Source organism: Thalassophryne amazonica, chromosome 3 (assembly GCF_902500255.1).
Source record: "Thalassophryne amazonica chromosome 3, fThaAma1.1, whole genome shotgun sequence".
NCBI lineage: Eukaryota > Metazoa > Chordata > Actinopteri > Batrachoidiformes > Batrachoididae > Thalassophryne > Thalassophryne amazonica.
In genome coordinates, this window is record NC_047105.1 from 22,806,469 (window position 1) to 22,831,623 (window position 25,155).

General features: G+C 44.5%; 1 protein-coding gene across 1 annotated transcript; it reads left to right on the forward strand.

Annotated features, from left to right (window-relative positions):
• The first annotated feature begins 2,534 nt into the window (after positions 1-2,534).
• On the forward strand, positions 2,535-22,552 carry LOC117507715 (protein SSUH2 homolog). Its single transcript, XM_034167530.1, is given in 13 exon segments — positions 2,535-2,619; positions 11,667-11,762; positions 13,700-13,784; positions 13,913-14,042; positions 15,426-15,486; positions 17,618-17,742; positions 18,748-18,810; positions 18,885-18,963; positions 20,931-21,016; positions 21,121-21,210; positions 21,212-21,268; positions 21,614-21,721; positions 21,908-22,552. Coding segments are annotated over 13 exon segments (1,185 nt in total). The 5' UTR covers positions 2,535-2,549; the 3' UTR covers positions 22,043-22,552.
• Positions 22,553-25,155: the final 2,603 nt, after the last annotated feature.

Here is a 25,155-nt window from a genome sequence, read left to right on the forward strand (position 1 = left end):
GTGTACAGCAAAGCTCTTGACGCCATAGCATTTTTATCTGCTGGCAGAAGGAAAACGGTGGTAATAATTAAACATACATGGAGGAGTCACTTTTTGTTGTAATGGAGCTGTTCTGTCTATTTAAGAAAAATATCTTACATTTATTAAGAAAAAAATATATACATAGTAAAACTCACATATAATGGATTGGACTACATTTTATATAGCGCTTTTCCATCTGCATCAGATGCTCAAAGCGTTCTAGAGTTATGCCTCACATTCACCCATTCACACAAACACACTCACACACAGATGTCAGGGTGTTGCCATGCAACATACATGCATACTGTAGCTGTAGCCTCTGTACCGCACTGGGAGGGTCTGAGGCAGAGTGTGAAGCAGCTGGGAGGAGAATCCACACCTCCAAATCAGAGACCATGGTCCTCTATTTGAAAAGGGTGGAATGCCCCTTTAGGTCAGGGAGAGTTACTGCCCTATTTGAAGGAGTTAAAGTATCTCAGGGTGTTACCCTGAGATACTTTACATCTTACCCCCACTTGTTCACAAGTGGGGGTAAGATGGAGTGAAATATCAATGGACGGATCTGAGCTGCATCTGAGGTCCTGCGGATGGTTTACTAGACCATCGTGGTGAAGAAAGAGCTGAGCCAGAAGGCAAGGCTTTCCATTTACCAGACAATTCTGGTAAATGGAATTTTCCTCACCTATGGTCAAGAACGTCTTTGTAATGACTGAAAGAAAAAGGTCGTGGATACAAGTGGTAGAAATCAAGTTCCTCTGTTAGGTATCTGGGTTTATACTCTGGGACAGGTGAGAAGTTTGAATATCTGTGAAAGACTCAGAGTAGAGTTGCTTCACGTCAAAAGGACACAGCTGAGGTGTTTTGGGCATCTGGTGAGGATGCTCCCTGGTTGCCTCCCTAGGGAGGTCTTCCAGACATGCTGGGAGGAGACCCCAGGGAAGACCCAGGACACACTGGAGAGATTATATTTCCAATCTTGCTTGGGAAAGCCTTGGGATCCCCTGGGAAGAGTTACAGGGCTTGGCTGAGGATAGGGAAGTGTGGGATGAGCTGCTTGCTCTGCTGTGCCACTGCACCCTGGATCCATATAAGGTGCAGAAAATGAATGAATGAATGAATTTCTCCAAGAAAGTGAGGAAAATTTATTTTTAAAAGTTCAACTTAAGTTTGCCGTTCATGTTTTTAAAATACTCTTGGGGGTGTTTGTTTAAAAAAAAAAGCTCATTGTGACCTCCTGCTCCTTCACTGTTTGAAGGTCATTCATTGTTTGTTTTTTGGCTCTTGCTTTTGTTTATTGTTCTCTTTCCATAAATATGGGCCACAGATCAGTATGATTTGTTACCTTCGCCAAGGAGGTTATGGTTTCGGTTGCATTTGTTTGTTTGTCTGTCTGTTTGTCAGCGGGATAACTCAAAAAGTTTTGAACGGATTTTGATGAAATTTTGTGGAGTGGTTGGAAATGACAAGAGGAACAAGTGATTAAATTTTAGTGGTGATCCGGATCACGAACAGGAGCTCGATGCTAACGCGTTAGCATGTCTATGGCATTTTCAGTGTTAAAAGTAAGCATTAAGCAGTTGCAGCAGTCATCACGTTCGGGTGCATTTGTTTTCAAATTGTAATATTTCTTAAATTTATTTTTGTTTATATATTAATAATCTAATGATTATTTTATACAATTTTAGAGAAAGAGACAAAAAGAAATAGATCACTGTGCCAAGGAGGGAATCTCTTTAGGGTCAGTGACCTTATGGTCTTGTTTGGAGAAGTGTTTCATAAATGTTAAAAAATTCATATATTTGCAGTTTAGTTGAATAATAAATTGAATTTTGTCTCTTATTTGTTTTTGTCTATAAGCACATTCAATATCAATATCAGTGCTCAGATGACAGTAGCTTCTAGGAAAGGTGCAAGTTGCAATAAACTGTGATGCCAAGCGCTAAGGATACATGCTATCCAGTCACAGCAGATGAAACTTTTTTTTACTACTGAGCAAACATCATTGTTAGACTTTTTTAGGTTCAATGATTCCACGGCGTGTAGATGTTATGGCGTCAGTGACCCCATGGCCTTGGCAGAGGTTTGCACTCTCTGAGTGCTTCTAGTTCTTTATGCTTTTTTGAGGTCCAGTGCTTCTATATTGGGATATTTAGACTATTTAAAAAACCTGCAGCTAAGAGAAAGTTGTGTTACCTTTCTGTTGGTGTCATGACCTATGACCTTGCAAGGTCAAATGCATGGTCATAACTGTTGAACTCAAACAGTTTGGAACCGCCCGTGTTCTGTGAGTTTTAGTGCTTTTCTGTCTTGCATGTATGTTCTTCTGCTCATTTATTGATTTGTTAATTCTTCTTGGCTCCCTTTTTTCTTTGATCTTTTATTGCATCATGCCAGAAATGCCACGCCTCCTCAGCTTCTTCTCTGTCACCTTGTGCTCTCTGTCACCTCTGTCAGCATTTACACGTGTGTCTGAGTGGTGAACTCTCTCTGCTGTTATGCTCCTTGCGGATTTGTCGACTGTTCCGTTCATGTTTGTTCCCCTGTTTTTTTGTGCGCTTTTCTTCTGCCCGGTTTTGTTCATCATTTGGTTTCTTTCAGGTAAGATGATGATTTTTTTCCAGCAGGTCTGAGACTTGATCAATTCCCTTGATTTTTCTCTTCTTTGGTCATTGTTTATGTTTGTGTTGTTTCACTTTTAATTTCACTTTTGGAGTTTTTGGGTTATTCTTAGGACATTTCAGGAGTTAAGTCTACAGTTAAGTTATCAAAAGAGTGAGAGTTCTGGAGTTTTCTATGACTTGTGCACTTTTCATGCCAGTATCGTCAACCAAATGGTCCCCTCTAAAAATCTGTCCGCCCTGCCTTCACTGCGCACGTGTCATTTCTGAGCGTCGGCAGCGATTCACCGATTATCACCTCGTTTCTGCTTCAAACTGGACTCCAGTCATCATCTGTCTCAGCGACAGATATCTGAAGCTTTTGTACAACAATCATTTCCACATAAATTCAGCATTATTGCATCATAAAAGACAGGAAGCGATCAGAGCGCCACAGCAGCACGTCTGAGACTGCCGTGCTGCTGCTGCTGTGCCTACATCATTTCGGAGCATCAGAAGCGATTCACAGATTATCGCCTTGTTTCTGCTTACAACGGCCTCGCTTCTGCTTAAAACTGACTTTAGAATAATTTAAGAGGTTTTACTTTGTCATCTGATGGTTAATAATCACGTTATTCCCTTTGATTGCTTTGGGTGTAGAGCGTCAGACTCAGTCAGTCTCAGACACATGCGCAGTGAAGGCACAGTGAAGGCAGGGCGGACCAATTTTTAGAGGGGACCGTTCGGTCGGTGACACCAAAGAGACGGGCATGATACACACATCCTAAACGTGATGAGTGCACGTTCAGATCGGCGTGTTGCATGCGAGTCAGGCCACTATCTTCATCCCCACATCTGCAAGAATGTGTCTGTGTTCTACAAAGATGTAATCTATCAGAATTCTGCTTCTATGCAAGAATTCTACAAGCGTGCAAAACCATTGTACAGTTCCAGAAGTAGTTTTCCAACTCTTACACCTGAAGTCTTATCTAAACCCCAAACCATTTCAGAGAAAATAATTTGCACGGTTGCAAGGCAGCCGAGACATCATTCCAATTCCAGAAGAGCACAATGGCCTTCTGGAAGGGGCGGCCAGTGTTATGAAGGCTAAAACCTCTGATGTGGTTCACTTTCTTATACAGCACCGAACAGCTGTGTAATACATTGCAGCAGTTTTAGCAAAGCCTGTTTTCAAACTTATCCTGTGGACTTCAGTAAATACACACCCATTGAGTCAGGTATTAAAGTAAACAGACCACAGGGTGCAACGGAGGCCTTTCTCTCCCCACTGATAGCACACAAACGTGACTGATCATGTGCTTTTGCATTAGGAAACTAGAGCACACCCTGAGAAAGTGCATAATTCTAGTCTGAGCCAGTCATCAATTTTGACCTAATCGGTACCACCTAAGTTGGCAGAACGGCACTTAGAATCCAGCCTCAGTGTACCATGAATTCATCATGGTCATTGATGAATTACACAGAGGTCAAAATGTAAAAATGCTCCAATTATGTTAAAAATTATACCACAGTATGTGTCCAATCATAATTATTCCAAAAAGGTATAGTTTGGACAGTCTATGACTGAATGTTCTGGAGTTATGGGGAAAAACTGCAAAGATTGTATGGGCCGCTGAAGAGGAGGTACTGCTGGCCCACCACCACCAGATGGCGCCCTGCTTGGAGTGCGGGCTTCAAGCACGAGAGGGTGTCGGAACTACTGGGAGTGACAGCTGTCACTCATCATCAACACCAGCTGTCACTCATCAACCACATCCTCCATAAAAGCCGGACTGCAACTCCATCTCCCCGCCGAGAAATCAGCTACCACTCAGGTAACTTCTCTGCTGCATCCTTAACAAACAAAAGTCTGATCTCATTTACAGCCGTTTTCCTGCGACGTGTACTTATCTGCTGTATTGGCGTTTGGTGTGGACTGCGACGGCTTCGCCTCACACCCCAACCAGATAAGTGGTTTTCCAGGAGCTGTACGAGTGTGTTACTGGAGGTGGAGGTTTTTCCCTCCTGGAGGAATTAAGCACTGAAAGATTGCTGGGTGTGTATTCACACACCCACCATTAACTGTTTCTGTTTCTGCCAGCAGTACCGGGTCTGACTGCTGAAGACAGTGGCCACCTGGGGCGCAGGGCTTGGCGGCTCCGGTGTTCTTCAGATCCGTTGGCGGTGGAAGCTGTGTGGGATCCGGCTCTTCTCTTGCCAGACGTCTTCTATCTTCGAGCCTGCCCACACGTCACCTTGTGTATGATTGACGATCCACATTCTCTGTCATTGTGTGTATTTCGTTGTGCGATTCACAACATTAAATTGTTACTTTTTGGCTTATCCATTGTCCGTTCATTAACGCCCCCTGTTGTGGGTCCGTGTCACTACACCATCCCAACAGGATTTCTCAGCCAGCGTCATGGATCCCAAGGGGCATCAACCAGAGCTTGAACAGCCAATGGAAGAGCAAGGTGCACAGGCGCCAGCAGGAGGCGTGTTGGGTGAGCTGCAGCATATTCTAACCGCTTTCTCTGCTCGGTTGGATTTGGTAACCGAGCAGAACGTTATTCTCAATCGGAGGATGGAGGCTCTTACCGCCAGGGTGGAGGTGCGCGATCAGAGCGCTGCTGCAGCACCTCCTCCTGCTGGTCCCATGCCCGACACAGACGTTCCACTGGTCGTTCAATGACCCCCCCACCGTCCCCTGAAGCATACATAAGCACTCCGGAGCCGTACGGAGGTTGTGTCGAGACGTGCGCGGACTTCCTAATGCAGTGTTCGCTCGTCTTTGCACAGCGTCCCGTCATGTACGCATTAGACGCTAGCCGGGTGGCTTATGTCATCAGTTTGCTTCGAGGAGAGGCACGCGCCTGGGCTACGGCGCTCTGGGAGCAGAACTCACGGCTCCTAATGTCATACGCTGGGTTTGTAAGGGAGTTCAAACAGGTTTTTGATCATCCCAACAGAGGCGAGACCGCTTCGAGCGTGCTACTGTCAATGAGACAGGGGCGCCGGAGTGCAGCAGAGTATGCAGTCGTCTTCCGCATCGCGGCAGCGAGGGCTGGCTGGAATAACGTTGCACTCCGCGCCGCCTTCATAAACGGACTGTCTCTGGTCCTGAAGGAGCATCTGCTGGCTAAGGAGGAACCGCAGGATTTTGACGGGCTTGTCGACCTGGTTATACGCTTAGACAACCGCTTAGAGGAACACCGTCGGGAGCAGGGCGGGGGCGTGGCCGGGCACGAGCCGTCCCTCTTCCTTCCGGTTCCGAAAGGGTGCCGTCGTCCCCACGCTCCACAGCCAGAGGTCTCCGTGTGGCAACAGCTCCCCCTGCTGACGAAGCTATGGACACGAGCGGGGCCAAAGTGAAATCAAATGACAGACAAAGGAGGCTGGCCCGCGGGAGTGTTTTTTCTGTGGCTCTAGTGATCATATACAGAGGAACTGCCCCAAACGGTCAAAACTACAACGCCCATCCTTAGATACTGGGCTAAGGGTGGGCCATAACACGCACGCGGGGAAGCCCCGTAGATCCGCACGAATCCCAGTCACGATCCTAAGTGAGGATTTAACCCTTCATGCCCCAGCACTAGTAGACACGGGGTCGGAAGGGAATCTGCTGGACAGCAGATGGGCAAAGGAAGTAGGGCTCCCTCTGGTGGCTCTGCCTTCACCTTTGAAGGTACGGGCACTAGATGACACCCTTCTTCCATTAATCACACATCAGACACAGCCCGTGCCATTGGTTGTGTCTGGGAATCACAGGGAGGAGATTGTGTTTTATGTAACACCTTCTACCTCCCGAGTGATTTTAGGGTTTCCATGGATGGTGAAGCACAATCCCCGGATTGATTGGCCGTCTGGGGTTGTGACGCAGTGGAGCGAAACCTGCCACCGGGAATGTTTAGGATCCTCAGTTCCACCCGGTGTGACAGCTAATGAGGAGGTCAAAGTCCCCCCCAATCTGACGGCGGTGCCAGAGGAGTACCACGATCTTGCTGACGTCTTCAGCAAACATCTGGCACTCACTCTTCCCCCGCACCGACCGTACGATTGCGCCATTGATTTGATCCCGGGCGCTGAGTACCCGTCCAGCAGGCTGTACAACCTCTCACGTCCGGAACGAGAATCAACGGAGACCTACATCCGGGACTCCTTAGCTGCCGGGTTGATCCGGAACTCCACCTTCCCGATGGGTGCGGGTTTCTTTTTTGTGGGTAAGAAGGACGGCGGACTCCGTCCATGCATCGATTACAGAGGGCTGAACGAGATTACGGTTCGCAATCGATACCCATTACCTCTTTTGGATTCGGTGTTCACGCCCCTGCATGGAGCCCATATATTCACCAAACTCGATCTTAGGAATGCATACCACCTGGTTCGGATCCGGAAGGGAGACGAGTGGAAGACGGCATTTAACACCCCCTTAGGTCACTTTGAGTACCTGGTTACGCCGTTCGGCCTCACAAACGCCCCCGCGATGTTCCAAGCATTGGTTAATGACGTCTTGCGGGACTTCCTGCATCGGTTTGTCTTCGTATATCTAGACGATATACTCATCTTTTCTCCGGACCCTGAGACTCATGTCCAGCATGTACGTCAGGTCCTGCAGCGGTTGTTGGAGAACCGGCTGTTTGTGAAGGGCGAGAAGTGTGAGTTCCACCGTACTTCTTTGTCCTTCCTGGGGTTCATCATCTCCTCCAACTCCGTTGCCCCTGACCCGGCCAAGGTTGCGGCGGTGAGAGATTGGCCCCAACCAACAAGCCGTAGAAAACTGCAACAGTTCCTCGGCTTTGCAAATTTCTACCGGAGGTTCATTAAGGGTTACAGTCAGGTAGTTAGCCCCCTGACTGCCCTGACCTCCACTAAAGTCCCCTTCACCTGGTCGGATCTGTGCGAAGCCGCGTTTAGGGAGTTGAAACGCCGGTTCTCGACTCCGCCAGTTCTGGTGCAGCCTGATCCTAATCGCCAGTTCATAGTTGAAGTGTATGCCTCTGACTCAGGGATAGGAGCCGTGCTGTCCCAGAGCAGGGAGTCCGATAAGGTTCTCCACCCTTGTGCCTATTTTTCCCACAGGTTGACCCCGGCTGAAAGGAATTATGACGTCGGCAATCGAGAACTCCTGGCGGTGAAGGAGGCTCTTGAGGAGTGGAGACACCTGTTGGAGGGAGCGACGGTGCCCTTCACGGTTTTCACGGACCATCGGAACCTGGAGTACATCCGGACCGCCAAGCGGCTGAACCCCAGGCAAGCCCGCTGGTCACTGTTCTTCGGGCGCTTTGACTTCCAGATCGCATACCGCCCCGGGACCAAGAACCAACGATCGGATGCCCTGTCCCGTGTGCACGAAGAGGAAGCCAAAGCCGAGTTGTCGGACCCAACAGAGACCATCATCCCCGAGTCCACTGTCGTGGCCACCATCACCTGGGACGTGGAGAAGACCGTCCGGGAGGCCCTGGCACGGAACCCGGACCCGGGGACCGGCCCGAGGAACAAACTGTACGTCCCACCAGAGGCCAGAGCTGCGGTTTTGGACTTCTGTCACGGTTCCAAGCTCTCCTGTCATCCAGGGGTGCGCAGAACCGTGGCAGTGGTCCAGCAGCGTTTCTGGTGGGCGTCTATGGAAGCCGACGTCCGGGATTACGTCCAGGCCTGTACCACCTGTGCCAGGGGCAAGGCTGACCACAAAAGGACTTCGGGCCTCCTCCAGCCTCTACCGTTGCCTCATCGCCCCTGGTCCCACATCGGCCTGGACTTCATCACGGGCCTCCCGCCGTCCCAGGGCAACACCACCATCCTCAGGATAGTGGATGGGTTCTCCAAGGCGGCCCACTTCGTGGCCCTCCCGAAGCTCCCGACGGCCCAGGAGACGGCAGACCTCCTGGTCCACCACGTCGTGCGTCTGTAAGGGATGCCATCGGACATCGTCTCGGATCGTGGTCCTCAGTTCTCTTCCCAAGTCTGGAGGAGTTTCTGCAGGGAACTGGGGGCCACCGTGAGTCTCTCATCCGGGTACCACCCTCAGACAAACGGACAGGCAGAGCGGGCTAACCAGGAGCTGGAGCAGGCCCTCCGCTGCGTGACCTCCGCGCACCCGACGGCCTGGAGCAACCATCTGGCCTGGATCGAGTACGCCCACAACAGCCAAGTTTTGTCTGCCACCAGCCTCTCCCCGTTTGAGGTGTGTTTGGGGTACCAGCCCCCATTGTTCCCGCTCGTGGAGGGAGAGGTCGGTGTGCCCTCGGTCCAGGCCCACCTCAGGAGGTGCCGCCGGGTGTGGCGGACCGCCCGTTCTGCCCTGTTGAAGACCCGGACGAGGGCCAAGGCCCATGCAGATTGCAGGCGTTCCCCGGCCCCTGCATACCAGCCCGGGCAGGAGGTGTGGTTGTCGACCAAGGACATCCCGCTTCAAGTGGAGTCACAAAAACTCAAGGACCGGTTTATTGGACCATTTCCCATCCTCAAGGTCCTCAGTCCGGCCGCAGTGAAGCTAAAGCTGCCAGCTTCACTGCGGATCCACCCGGTTTTTCATGTGTCACGTCTCAAACCTCATCACACCTCACCACTCTGCACCCTCGGACCTGCACCGCCTCCTGCCCAGATCATCGACGGGGAGCCGGCATGGACCGTGCGTCGGCTCCTGGACGTCCGTCAAAAGGGTCGGGGGTTCCAGTATCTGGTGGACTGGGAGGGGTATGGACCCGAAGAACGCTCCTGGGTGAAGAGGAGCTTCATCTTGGACCCGGCCCTCCTGGTCGATTTCTACAACCGTCACCCGGACAAGCCTGGTCGGGCGCCAGGAGGCGCCCATTGAGGGGGGGTCCTGTTGTGTGGGCTGCTGAAGAGGAGGTACTGCTGGCCCATCACCACCAGATGGCGCCCTGCTTGGAGTGCGGGCTTCAAGCACGAGAGGGCGTCGGAACTACTGGGAGTGACAGCTGTCACTCATCATCAACACCAGCTGTCACTCATCAACCACATCCTCCATAAAAGCCGGACTGCAACTCCACCTCCCCGCCGAGAAATCAGCTACCACTCAGCTCTCTGCTGCATCCTTAACAAACAAAAGTCTGATCTCATTTACAGCCGTTTTCCTGCGACGTGTCCTTATCTGCTGCATTGCCGTTTGGTGTGGACTGCGACGGCTTCGCCTCACACCCCAACCAGATAAGTGGTTTTCCAGGAGCTGTACGAGTGTGTTACTGGAGGTGGAAGTTTTTCCCTCCTGGAGGAATTAAGCACTGAAAGATAGCTGGGTGTGTATTCACACACCCACCATTAACTGTTTCTGTTTCTGCCAGCAGTACCGGGTCTGACTGCTGAAGACAGTGGCCACCTGGGGCGCAGGGCTTGGCAGCTCCGGTGTTCTTCAGATCCATTGGCGGTGGAAGCTGTGTGGGATCCGGCTCTTCTCTTGCCAGATGTCTTCTATCTTCGAGCCTGCCCACACGTCACCTTGTGTATGATTGACGATCCACATTCTCTGTCATTGTGTGTATTTCGTTGTGCGTTTCACAACATTAAATTGTTACTTTTTGGCTTATCCATTGTCCGTTCATTAACGCCCCCTGGTATGGGTCCGTGTCACTACACCATCCCAACAAAAGGACAGTTTGTTTGTACAGGGGTCAAAAGTTAAAGTTGCTCCAAAAAATTAAAAGTAAAAAAATATGCAAATTATTGGTTGAAATAAAAGGATTAATACATGAAATAGTTTTGACTGTGTTGAATGTTTGGTCTACAAAGTAAAGGTCAAACAAGGTCGACCTCCATTGGATTCTGTGACATGTGACATATGTTACCCTGCAACATGATAACTAAGCATGACAGATGGTGTAAACTATTTATTTTTAAAACCCTATTAACCCAAACAATAAATAATAATTTGCCTATTTTTTTTTTTACTGAAATTGGAGCAACTTTAACTTTTGACCCCTGTACAAACTGAAATTGACGTTTGTCATCATTTTTACTGTTGTTACCCCATAACATTCAGACACAGATAGTCCAAACTATATCTTTTTGGTATTGTTACAATGTGGTAATTTTTGTGGTATAGTTTTTAAGATGATTGGAGCATTTTTACATTTTGACCTCTGTGTAATTCTTCATTGACCCCTAGCTGGCTACTACTACCACCCTGGGATGGTTATGATACATTTATGTGTAGGCCATGGTACAATGAGGCTGGATTCTAAGTGTTGTCACCTTAAGTGGTACCGAAAACCTGCTTGGCCCATGTTCTTCCAAAGTCATAATTGTCATCAGTGTAACTTGACTTTTTTATAGTAACAACCTACTTTTCAGCAGGAGTGGTGGACAAACGGCTAGTGGGCTTGTTTCTAGTGTGAAGATTCTCGGTTCAAGGCCACCCCTTGCTGTTCTCCATGTATTATGGAGGAAGGGCATCTGGTGTAAAACCTGTGCCAAAATCAACATGGTTTGGCGACTGCAAGTGAAGTAAGGGAGAAGCTGAAGGGACTTGCACCAAACGTCCTCAGTGCCCTCCTGTCAATACTGGACCGCGATGAGGGTGAGAAGGAAAGGAAGGTATTTGATTAGAAGCTACACACGTATGAGGTCAGTCTGAGTTTGAGTAGTCGGAATCGACAGAGCAGGAGTTGGACTTCCAATATAAAGAACGAGGATCGATTTCAGGCTTCCTGTCTGTGTCCTTGGACAGCACACCTCCATCCAGCTGGAAATGGGTATCGGTCACGGGGAACTGACCTGTGATGGACCGGCGTCCCGTCCAGGGGAGGTCATAGAGTCTCATCTGCTTCACGCTGTGGAATCACAGGCGCAGTGATCCTCAGAGCCTTCTTCTTGAAAATAAATTCTCACAGATCAATTTGAAACAAGTTGTGTATCTTTAAACAATGAGGGAAAGGACATAAAAGAATGGAAAAGAAAATGTATGTCAGTAAAATGTCTGTCATCTTCAGGTGGTGTTACTTTAGTTTTTTTTTTATTTCAGGGAGACACAAAAAGAAAAGGGAGTAAATAAAAGATTGTAGAGTTTTATTCTCTGTCTCTGCTTTTTAGGTGCTCCTGATCCAAACATACCAGAGCAGGGACCAACAGCGCCACCTCCTGGATGGTTAGATACTATACATGGCTACCAAGACCACAAAGAAGGAGGTGAGTATAGTATTAGTGTTCTCTCAGTCCTGTTACCAGCTGTCCGAGGATGGAGGTTACCAAATCAGCCCAAAACGATGTCTCAGTAATTTTAGACCCTGACTTTGGCCGTTTATACTTTGAATTAAAACCGACCATGAAGAGTAAACTGACTTCACTTCAACTTCGGTGTTGTGCCGTCTGCTTTTAAGGGACGTTTCCTCAGAAACCTTGACAATCTCCACCAAGAAACCACCAATATCCACAATGAATGCACTTAACATCAGTTTACCTGGACCGCCAATGTTCAGGCTTCACAATCCCATTATAGAAGAACAGACTCAGTCTGTCACATCCGGGGGTGCCCCAAATAGAGGTAGAATTTTTTTTTTTTACTAACACTATTTTGATGGACTTATTGGCACATTTAATCATAAATATTACAAAATAACTCAACAAGTATACATATAGCTCTAGTTCTAGTTGTAGTTACTATAGTTCTATACTAAAAACATATTTAAAAAAAACACATGTTCTTAAAATGTGTTACAGTCCTTCACAGTGACAAAAAGCTCATAAGTGCTTTTTGTTCACCACCTGTTGTGTGGGCCGCTGAAGAGGAGGTACTGCTGGCCCACCACCACCAGATGGCGCCCTGCTTGGAGTGCGGGCTTCAAGCATGAGAGGGCGTCGGAGCCGCTGGGAGTGACAGCTGTCACTTATCAGCACCAGCTGTCACTCATCCAACTCATCACCATAAAGGCCGGACTGCAACTCCACCTCCTCGCCGAGAAATCAGCTACCACTCAAGGTAACTTTCTCTGCAGTACTTGTCTGTGACTAAACGTTGTTCTGTGTGCAGCCGTTTTCCTGTGGCTACAGTCTGAAGCTGGACTGGCAGAAAGTGTGAGCGCGACGTCTTCGCCTCTCACTCCTTCCAGGGAAGTGACTGACAGGAGCTGCACGGGTGACTCTGTTTCTGGAGGTGGAGGTTCTCCCTCCTGGAGGAACTGATCAAGGGAAGATTACTGGGTGTGTCTTCACACACCCACCATTAACTGTTTCTGTTTCTGCCAGCAGTACCTGGTCTGACAGCTGGAGACGGTGGCCACCTGGGACTCGGGACTTGGCGGCTCCGGTGTTCTTCAGGTCCGCTGGCGGTGGAAGCCGTGTGTGATCCGGCTCTTCTCTGGACAGACGTCTTCTATCCTCGAGCCTGCCCACACGTCACCTTGTATATGATTGACTGTACTCCTCTATTGTTATTGTCTGTATTCCGTTGTGCAATTCACAACATTAAATTGTTACTTTTTGGCTTATCCATTGTCCGTTCATTAACGCCCCCTGTTGTGGGTCCGTGTCACTACACCTTCCCAACACCACCATTCCTGTCAGCCAAACAAGAAGTCAAAGTCAAGCTGTGAGTTACAGTTTCTGCTCATGATGCTGAATGTTGCGCCCTCATTTTGACATCATAGTCATAGCGACATAACTTTAACAAGCTCACCACAAGAACCAGCATGAAATGTTCTCAAGTAACACAACAAATCATCAGATATTTATCATTAAGTTTCCCCCAGAATCCGTTGTGCTGCTGTGAAGCGACATCCCGAGTGCTGCTACTGGTACAAAGGAAATAATTTACCATCTCCAATTTTATTTTAAAAGTGGGCCCCAGTAGCTCCCACATAGTAATTGGTCCTGTAGAACAGAGGAACAGGCGTTTGGGCATTTGAATCCTCCCTGGTTTGCCCTAGAAATGGTCAAGATGGGCACCCTCTGAACTCTTGTGAGAGATGAAGTGCTATTCCTGATATCTTGGATCTGCTGTGATGTAGTGTGGAGTAATTGCACAGTGAAGGCTGCAGCAGATCGTCACTCCGCTGAGTCTGGTCTGCTTGAGATTTTTTACTGTAAAATGACAAAAACAACCTGCTTGTTTTGATATGTTGCTTTAGAGCATGAAAGCCCGTTATACCCACCTCCATCCACCCATCAGCCTCAGCGTGAGCATGACAAGAATACCTCAGTGCCCAATGTCAGGTAATAAACATCAGTAATTCAACGTATTTCTATACCTCTTTCTTAGCTGCATCTAAAAATGTCTTGTGATTTAAGATAAATGCCTAGAAACAGGTTTACATTTCTGTGTTTGCTGTCACCCACTCCAGAGTTCACACAGTGTCAGAGGCTGTGGCCAGAGAGGCTCTGATCAAGTTTGCAGAATCCAAATGGAAGTACAGTTCCAAACCTGCCAGGGAGCTGACCTTCACTGACCTCAAACCCATCACTGTGTACCGGGTACGAACACACAGACGGATCCGTTCAGTCGGGTTAGTGGACCTGGACTGTGTGGTGTGGTTGTGCACTAGTTTAAGCATAAAGAACAGAGAACAAACAGGTAAACGGCTTTAAGAGTTGAGACTCTGCGGCCTCATTCTAGACCAGCGATGGGCATCAAGCTCCAAGGCGGTGTAGGGTTTTCTGGCTGCTGATCCCCTTGACAGGTGATTTCAGTAAAACCAGCGACTGGGGCAATCGGGTGCAAGTTAAACCTGCACCATCTTGGCTCTTCATGTTCGCTGCTGTTCCAGAGTGTGTCAAGAGTGTGTCACCTCACTAGGGACCGGATGGGCAGTGGTTTTGCCTTTCCTGTTTTGTTTCTGCTGAATTCAAGTAACTGAAAATGTGGTTGATGGTTTTCAATGAGGGGGAAGTATTCTGAGAGGCTTCGTCTGACAGTTAATGGAGATAATAGTCACTGCATTGTCTGTGTGCCTTTAACACATTTACGATCTATGTCAAGACAGAATTACTGCTTTTTGGGATTATTTTTTTTTCTCTAATTTGAATTTTACCTCAGAGGAAGTAGTTGGCAACTATACAGTTATGTGTTAGGGGAATTATTATAATACTGAAGGTTTTTGTTGCTTGGGGGGCACCAGTGCACCAATCTGTTACATATAAAAGTTTGATTTTGCAGTGACATATTTTGTGGTTTTGATGGATTGACAAACAAACAAACAAGAACTGGGTTATAAGTAAAGTGTCCCAGAAGGGAAGCGGATCAAAAACAACTAGTTCACAACCCACCACTTCATAACCAGGCTGAATGTCTAACATCCAGTTTGGAACTGTTTTTGGACACTTTATGTGAATGAATGAGTAGATAATGGGTGAAAATTTATTTTCAAGGCGGGGTTTTTTTTTGTCAAATATATCTTTATCCAACTTATAGCAGCCGGTCTGCTCTGTGTCAGCCTGATCCCATCAGATTTCAGAAGCTAAGCAGAGCAGGATCTGGTTAGTACTTGGATGGGAGACCTCTTTGGAACACCAGCGGCTGTGTGTGTTTCTCCAGGTAAAACTGGAGTTGCGTCAGGAAGGGCATCCAGCGTAAAACTTGTGCCAATTACCAATGCGGCTCTGGCTGTATCCACTGTGGTGACCCCGAACAAAAAAACGCGGGAGCAGCCGAATGAACAACAACAACATATTTATCCAACTTATTGCACTTTGCAAGTTTTAAATATCAAAGGTCAAATTTGTCTGCTCATGTCAGGGACTGATGGTAACGTACTATTCTTTCTGTGTCACTGATATATTTTTGGAATAATTATAATAAAAAGAAACAAGATAATTGTTTGGCCTCAGATGTGATTTATAATTTTCTGTCTTCTTTAGTACCGATTGGAGACCTTCACTGAGACCAGAACCAGTGCCTGGCATTTCGAACCCTACAATGGTAAATTATAACTTTGCTAGGTGAAGATTTCGAATGCTGAAATCATATACTGTATCCTGGAATGAAATTATAATCCTCAATCACACTGGTCACTGATGTTTATGCAGCGATGTTAAAGTAATGCATTTTGACTCGGCATTTCCACTTCAGTATCACCAGTGGTGGTGGGCAGATCAGTCCTAATGTTGATACCAATGTTGGTATTGATCGATACCGGTGTAATGAGATCGATACTTTAGTTTCAGTTTCTTTCCTGTATGCATGTCTGCATTCAGAATAGACCACTCAATACTAAGCTAATATAAGTCACCAGGGGCCTGAATAATTAAAGGTTTCTGTGTATAAACTCCATGTGCAAATTTCATATCACCCATAAACAAATGTGCAACCTGACCTACTAACCCTGCACACTAAGGACTGTGCCTTTTCAATGAGTAAAATAGCATGTGTTCAATTAATATGTTTGCCTTAATGAATATGCAATTTCTGGTATGTCTGCTGGAGTGCTAAAAATACTGGGAGGAGAACATGCAAATAGGTTAATTTAGCAAACACAATATGATTTATCAAGCCCAAAGGAAACTTAAGGGCTAATAATTCTGTATGTTGCACATTTGAAATGAAATTGGTCGCTGTTGCAGGATTGCAGGTACACATAAGTCTGATTCAGAATAATTTCCTGTGAGCTGTTTGGGGTATGCATTTCTTTATTTTCATTCAATAATCTTATTTTATGCAGAAAACACCATGATTAAAAATGAATTTTATTTATAAATTAAGAATTTTATTTTATTTATTAATTTTATTTTATTTATAACAAAAGGGAGCTACACATTCACATTAGTGATGCACGGATCAGAATATCATCCTAACCTTTTGCTAAAAATGAATTACCCACCCCACACCCACTGTGTCATCATTACAATTATTCTAATTTTCAGTGGGCTGTTGAAGCCCGAGTCACACATACATAAATACTGTGCTGATGAGAAGTCACTCTCTGCAGCGAGACATACTTCTGGAGCTGTCTGCATTTCGTCTAGCTACAGCACACAATCGCACCAGTTGCCAGCATACATATAACCCCACTGTGGCCCACTGTAGTATGCTTCTTTCTTCTATCTGTGACCAACCTGCAATTAATCAGAATGTTATTTTTTTAATTCTTGGTCCATCTGACCTGTAGCTTAGACAGATTGATCTGCAAATTCCTACTACAGACACAAAGAATGGACACAGGGTCTATTTTCAGCAGGTTAAATTAAATGGATAAAATCAAAATAATCTTTATTTGTTGAGGGGGCTTCCATAGCAGTGATGCTGAAAATGGGCTTGTGCCACACACCTCACCCTCCCCATGAAAGAGCAGGCAAACAAGAGCATATTTTTTATTTGAAAAATGACCGTTTCAGTTACAGTGTGTCTATTTCTCTTATTTTGCACATAGGTGCAAGTGGCTGATTGAATTTGAGTTTGCGTGTGTGGTCATTAACATGCAAAATCCTCATTTCGTACATACTGCTGTCTACATCATGTTACCACCCACTGTTGTTTGCACATTTATTCTTGGTAAATCACCTGCAAAACATTCACCAACCCAACACGCACAATTATACATCGCCAGACAATTTAGTACTCAGTATATGGGATCCTAATTAATCTGGAGTCAAGTGTTTTAAAACTATATTAATGTTTTTGGCCAAAAATGGTTCTTCCCCTTCAACATCCATTTTTCATATTTCTATGAAATGACCTGTTCCTGTTGCTTTAAATAGAAAGGAGGTGCCATTTGCCACACCCACTTTACTTTCAGAGTGGAAGCATTATCCTGTCTGTTTCAAACAGTCCATCTGGGTGTGTCACCCAGAGAACAGACAGGCTAAGTGAGCATTTATTCCTGAAAAATCAGTAGTCCACATATAGACTTCTGTCACATGCGTGACAGAAATGCAAAACAGTCTGTTTCAGGCCTAACGTTTACTAATAGCGTCAGAGTTACTACATGTTCAGTCACAGCTTTATGGGACTTTAATGATGTTTAACATGAAACCTCAGCCATATTTAAATGTAAAATTTAGATTAACCTGATTTGTCCTAATGTGAGCCCTTTAAAGGTTCTGTCTTTAAATAGGACAGCAGGTTGATGGTCCTCAGTATGGTCCGAGCCCACCACCATGGGACATCCCGGTGATGATACCACAGCAATTCGCTGATGTGGCAGCGAAGGCCCGCGTGCCGCATTCTTCTGTCGTAAAGGTACTGCTCATCACTTAATAAAGTCCATAACGTGTTTGAAATACTCCATGAAGCCAGAGGACACACACCAATTAGCTAAACTGCAGGATTGTCTTACAGACATAAGGACATGGATGACCTCTAATTTCCTGCTTTTAAACTCAAATAAAACTGAGGTTATTGTGCTTGGCCCCACAAATCTTAGAAACATGGTGTCTAACCAGATCCTTACTCTGGATGGCATTACCCTGACCTCTAGTAATACTGTGAGAAATCTTGGAGTCATTTTTGATCAGGATATGTCATTCAAAGTGCATATTAAACAAATATGTAAGACTGCTTTTTTGCATTTACGCAATATCTCTAAAATTAGAAAGGTCTTGTCTGAGTGATGCTGAAAAACTAATTCATGCATTTATTTCCTCTAGGCTGGACTATTGTAATTCATTATTATCAGGTTGTCCTAAAAGTTCCCTGAAAAGCCTTCAGTTAATTCAAAATGCTGCAGCTAGAGTACTGACGGGGACAAGAAGGAGAGAGCATATCTCACCCATATTGGCCTCTCTTCATTGGCTTCCTGTTAATTCTAGAATAGAATTTAAAATTATTCTTCTTACTTATAAGGTTTGTCTTTTTCCTGGTTCTCCTCCCTCAGCCCCAACCAGTCCCAGCAGAGGACTGCCCCTCCCTGAACCTGGTTCTGCTGGAGGTTTCTTCCTGTTAAAAGGGAGTTTTTCCTTCCCACTGTCGCCAAGTGCTTGCTCACAGGGGGTAGTTTTGACCGTTGGGGTTTTTACATAATTGTTGTATGGCCTTGCCTTACAATATAAAGCGCCTTGGGGCAACTGTTTGTTGTGATTTGGCGCTATATAAATAAAATTGATTGATTGATTGATTGAGATGGTTTTTCTAAACATCAACCATGGAATTTCTCAGCACACCTGTTGCAACATTTGTGATACTGCTCTAATTTCCTCCTCTACTGTATTTCCTTATCAAACTGACATACACATCTTCATGTTTCAGAGGTGTCACCAGTGTGACGGCAGAGGGCGAACGCGCTGTCAAAACTGTGGTGGTCACGGCAGAGTGAGTTTAAAAACTTTCACGGGACTGATCATGAAGTTTTCTAATAACTATTTAACTCATACCATTTTTTGCAGAGAATTTGCGGTCTCTGCCACGGTCGTGGCCGGAGAGACCATGGCCGCTGCTTCACGTGCCAAGGCCGGGTTCCAGGCTGTGAGTGCACACGCTGGTTTCTTTTCTGCTTTCTGTCATCTTTTTTCTTCTGTGCTGAATATGATCATGTTCTTTCTGTTCGTTTCTGCCCCACATTTGTGTTGGGTCAAAGGCATAAATATTCCTAAAGGTTGAAAAGTTAGATGTTTGTTGTCGTGCTCGACTCAGCTGCACTCGAGGTTTGACCCTTTCGTTACCAAACCAGCTTTACCAACTGAGCTGCAGTCACTCTGTAATGAAAAAACTTTAAATAATTATGTTATGGTCATGAACTTTGGGTAATGACCAAAGGAATGATGACATGGATATAAGCAGTGGAAATGGAATTCCTCCATCGGGTATCTGGGCTTACACTCCGGGACAGGATGAGAAGCTCGACTATCCTGGAGGCACTCGGAATTAAGCGGCTGCGTCTCCGTTTTTAAAGCAGCCAGCTGAGGTGGTTCGGGCATCCAACTAGGAGGAGGAGGAGGCCCTGTGGAAGAGCCTGGACACGCTGGAGGGATTATATTTCCAAGATGGCTTGGGAATGCCTCAGGATCCACCAGGAAGAGTGGGATGTGGCACAAGTTGGCTTCAAATTTCGTTGCCAAGCATGGAAAGAGTTTCCCCCAAAGAATTCTGACATGAGTACGGAGTTGCAGCCAGAGCTCACCTAGAGTAAAACCAAGGAGCACCAGCCCTGAGCCGAGTGCATGTCAACCGAGGTGGTTGGGAGTTCAGCTGAGCTTCGTAAAACAAACATTTCCATACTTTTTTTTTTTGAAAACTTTATTTATGAACGTTTTATGATTTTACAATACAAAGTAAACAGTGCAAAACAAATCAGATTCACCCTAAAACTAAGATAACACAATACAGAAAATAACAAAGCAAAAGTACAAATAGACAGTGTTTCATACACAGTTTATAAAGTCAAATCAAGCTTTTCTTCCGCATATTTCAGAAAGGGTTGCCAGATATCCAAAAATGTTTTTTTGCCCGAGGGTATGTCTGATCTTTTCAATTCTCATGAAATATAAAATGTTTTTAATCCACTGCGAGTGTGTTGGGGTGTTGCTTTTTTCCAGTTTAGTAGAATCTAACCACGAGCAAGAAGTGTACAGTAGGCCAGAAAGTCCTGCTGGTATTTATTTAAATTATATGAGTCTGGGATTACACCAAAAAGAGCCACTACTGGGCATGGGTCCAAAGGTAGCCTAAAAGTGTACAAAAGTGTCTTAAACACACATGTCCAGAAGGACATTAATTTTAAACAGCTCCAAATAAATGAAAATAGGTACCACATGTTATTTTACAACCATCACAGTTAGGGTATGTGTGAGGAAATCTTTTCGATAGTCTGTCCTTGGACCAATGAACCCAATGCACTATTTTACATTGCAAAAGGCCGTGTCTGGCACAAACTGACAAAGTATGGACCCTATTGAGAATTTTTGCCCATTTCTCCTCTGATAGATCTCCTAGGTCCTGTTCCCATTATGTCGAGACGTATCACTGAATGATAACAATGCATTATAAAGAACTGACATCATTCCCTTAAAAGATTTAAAACAATGTTAATAATGTGTCAGAGTCTGGTTGCAGAGGCAGAGTTAGAAATTGAGTAAATTGCTTCCTAACAAATTCACAGACCTGTAAATACCGAAAAAGGTTTGTACGTGCAATGCCAACATCAGTGCAGAGTTGCTGAAATGATACAAACTGTCCATTCACAAATAAATACTGAAAAGTCCTGTTCCCTTATGTTGCCAGAGTAAGAAAGCATTACCCTCCAGCGAGGGGGGAAACATATGATTTGCATGAATTGCAGCTAGTATATGTAGTCACGCAAGTAGTGGTTCATTCAGACCATACTTTTGCCGAATTGCGTTCCTGTTAGGGAGAACTTGGTGTGAGAGCTGCTTTAGTCTGAGAAAACACAAAGAGGCATTCCAAACATTGCCTGTTCTCTCTGTTTTGTCCAGATGTTCTTCTTGTCAAGGCACAGGCATCAGGATATGCAGCGGTTGTCAAGGCAGCCAGAATCTGCTGCATTTCATCCAGCTCACTGTGACGTGGTACGTGCCAAAGCCGCCCTGTCTTAAACTATTTATCATCAGTTCCTTCAGGCTGTTGTCAAATTTTAATTAGGTTATAACGCTGTTATACATCAAGGAGCCTTTTAAATATCTACAGCGGGGTCTGTTTTTTGCAGGAGGAACCCATATGTCTGACTACATTCCGGACCGCCAGCATGATTTCCCGGAATGAGAAATTTAAGACGGTGAAAGGAGACCCTTTCTTCATCAATGAGGGCCAGCTGGTAAACACCAAAACGGATCTGGCAGACGCAGCTGGCATATGTAGTCACGCTAATAGTGGTTCATTCCGATCAGTGGGTTAGTGACTGCACACATGCTAACTTAGTGTGGTTAATATTTAGTTTTTAATGTGGCTCAGCAGTCGACCAAACAGAACACGCCACATTCAGGAATCCAGCAATTCCCCTATCTGCCCTGTTTATACATTTCTGGAATCAGTGCTGTTTCATTTTTATTTGAGGGTTCATTCTTACATTAAAAACATTTGGTCTTCATCTTGTACAGTATGCGGCACACAGACCCTGCGTGTTAGTGGAATGATCTTTTCTTTGTCCACCTCAACCTAGGTCTACCCGATCAAGGGATTTCCCGATCAGGAGATCTGTGACATTTCTGCAAAGCTGATTAACGAACACATTAACAACTACAGCTCCACCAGTCGCATCGTATCCCAGGTATAAAACACACACTGCAACAAAACAACAAAAAAACACATCATACCGGTTGACTTAGAGAGGTATTTGCGCCACTGTTGACACTAGATGTCAGTGTTCCCATCCCATAGTCTGCTGAAGAAAGTCCATCCAGTCGTGATTTATTACTGAGCACACACTGTTTTATTGTCTTATTTGTGTCCACAGCGTCAGGTGATCGAGCTGGTGCCCATGACTGACGCTCATTACTCGTACAGTGGACGAGATTATAACTTCTACGTGTATGGAATGGAGAATGAAGTCTACGCAGCCCATTATCCAACTGCATGTTCTATTTTATAAGTAGCGCGTTTGGATTTCGTGGCAACACCGCAGAGTGTTCATGTACAGTATGACTACAACTTACATAATTTCTTTAACAGGTGGCTACAAATATATATATTATATACTATCAAAGTGAAATTATGAGCCTTGATGTCCTGAACAACTCCTTTGGAATATACCACAAATGTGTTGTGTTATTTTAGCAGTTTTCTTATTATTGGGAATAAAGGGTGTTTGGATGTCCATACTGGTAATTAACTGGTAATAACACCTTTCTAAGTCCTTATATATGGCTTGTTAACATTATCTGTTTAAAGATGATATGTTAGTAATAGCATCATAAACATGTTTACTGTCAGATGATATAGCATTGCACTTACTCTACGTCTGGTAGCTGAAAAAGGTGCAGTTGAATTTAATTCAATTTATTTAATTTATATAGCGCCAAATCACAACAATGTTGCATCAAGGCGCATCACACAAGTAAGGTCTAACCTTACCAACCCCTAGAGCAAGCACACAGGTGACAGTGGTAAGGAAAAACTCCCTCTGATAATTTGAGGAAGAAACTTCAAGCAGACCAGACTCAAAGGGGCGACCCTCTGCTTGGGCCATGCTACCAACACATTTGACAATGCAAATATACAGGACATTTTGGGAGTCCATGCTGGTGTACAGGGCGGGAGGCCTGCAGAAAAAGACACCCACTCCCATGGAGCCACACCTCAAACAGAGAGAGAAAAAAAACAATCAGGCGGCAGAAAGACAACAAATACAGTGTAATTTGTCAGCATTAAGCAACAAGAAAAACAGAAGAAATACTAAGTTGATCGCTGGCCACTTGCCCTAAGCTTCACTAAAAGACACACAGTTTAGATAAAGTTAAGGCCACGACCCACTCTGTTTACTAATAAAATGAATTGAATGTTAATATGTGCATAATTAAACTGCTAAGAAGGCCTTTGTTGGTTAGTTTTGTCTCTCGGCAGCCCAAAATGTTCAGGGTAACCACAGCGGATCCTGCACAGCTCTGAATTTGGATTTGGCACAACTTTTATGCCAGATGCTCTTCTAGATGTAAATCTTTTTCTCTTTTGGGAAACACACACAACCACTGGTCTTCCAAAGTGGTCTCTCAGTCAAGTACTAATCAGAAACTAGTTCACTTCTGAGATCTGACAGGATCAGTTGCACACAAAGATATAAGGAACTCAAGGTTTTTAATAACATTCTCAAGTCTATAAGCTTCATTCATTCAGTCTGTGAGCTGTTAACAGGTTTCGTATAGCAGCTTATGAATGTCTAATAAACATGTTTATTATGCTGTTATGAACACTTGTATACAGTTTTAACATTTAATAAACATCTTATTAGGGCCTTATTACTAATTTAACAACTGTTGTTCCAAAGTCTTTAATATAAAGTGTTACAGTCATATTTTATTGTAATATTTACAGGATCATTTAACCTTTATATAATCAGGTTAGTCCCACTGAGATCAAGATCTCTTTTACAAGGGAGACCTGGATAATTATAAGATTCCCAGTTCACCTAACTTGCATGTCGTTAGAGTGCTTACATGAAGATTTCTTTTTTTTTTTTGGTGAGAATTTCTTGTGAAACACTTACAAAGCGTGATTTTTTTTTTTTTTTTTTTAAGTGTAAGATATTCACAGTGTTTGTTGGACAGCTATGAGTGCTAAGTGCAAACATGCCATAAAAGTGATTAAAATAATCACAGTAATAATAAATAAGGTATATTGTACTTTTGACTATATATAAACTCAGAATGGTGTATATTTAAGGAGAAGATACTCAAGGCAATTAAATGACATTTAAAAAGACATAAGTACTTTTAAATGTTTGTAGTTTCCTGGCTCCACCCCTGTTTGTGGATCACCTCAACATATGTTTTTCTGTTTGCAGTTACACACCAAATGTTCCAGAGAATTTTGTCAAAAATGGGTTTCTGTAAATTGCACTATTTTGCTATTAATATAAAAATGCAAACTGTTAATGTATCTGTTGTAGATGGGGCTAATATTTTCATAGATGTTAGTAAAAATGTGTTCTTTATTAAAACCATCCATCTTGCAATGTGAAACACAATTTTTAAATTTTCTGGCTCCATTCTCATCTGGATCTACTCAGAAATTATTCTATTCCAAGATGGACCAAATGTTTCACCACTTTTGATGAAATATGGTTTTATTCAATGTCCTTTCTAACTTTGAAACCTGACACTGGGTATTTGGGGATGTCAGTGTAGGTTCCCTGCTCTAACCTGAAGGTCCAACTGGACTGACGTCAGTGACACAGTGAGGAATTTTCATGTTAATTCTGTCTTGCACAAGGAGACAGTGAAGTATACTGGAAGTATATGTTGGTGCATACATGTATACAGGCATATCCTTTATAATCAGCTCAGGTTACGATGTAATTAGAAATCCACTGTCAGCTTTTGTAATAATAACATATTCATTTCAATTTATTGAAACAAGAAGTGCCCCAAAGCACTTGACAGGACTATTTTAATGTTTATGTATATCTAATGTTCCTGAAATACAGGGTGGGCCAATAAAATGTTACCACTTTTTGATCGTACACAAGTTTTTGAAATGAGAACTTATTTGAAAATTTTATTTACAGACTTGTAACAGAAGCATCAAATTAACATTTGATACCAAAGGTTTCCCACTTTGTCTCTTGTTTTCCTCACAGTTCAATAATTGATGACCTTCAATCCATGCTCCTCTTCTTTGGATTACAGCTGCAACACGCACATTGAAATTTGTGATGACATTGCCACACATCTCAAGAGGGATTCTCCAAATTTCCTGACAGATGTTGGACTTCAGGGCCTCAATGGTCTGTGGGTTGTTGTAGTACACTCTCTAATTGTACGAAATAAAGAAGTGGTAACATTTTATTGACCAATCCTGTATTCAAGGAGTGAATTAATGTCTCGCGTGTGTGTGTGTGTGTGTGTGTGTGTGTGTGTGTGTGGGGGGGGGCTTTTGCATTTTGACCACTTCTGCATGGGCTCCAAAATCATTTTGTAAACTTTTCTATATTTACTGTTTGTAAGTATTTCTTCATTAACTTCAATACAAACACTGTTATTGGCAGTA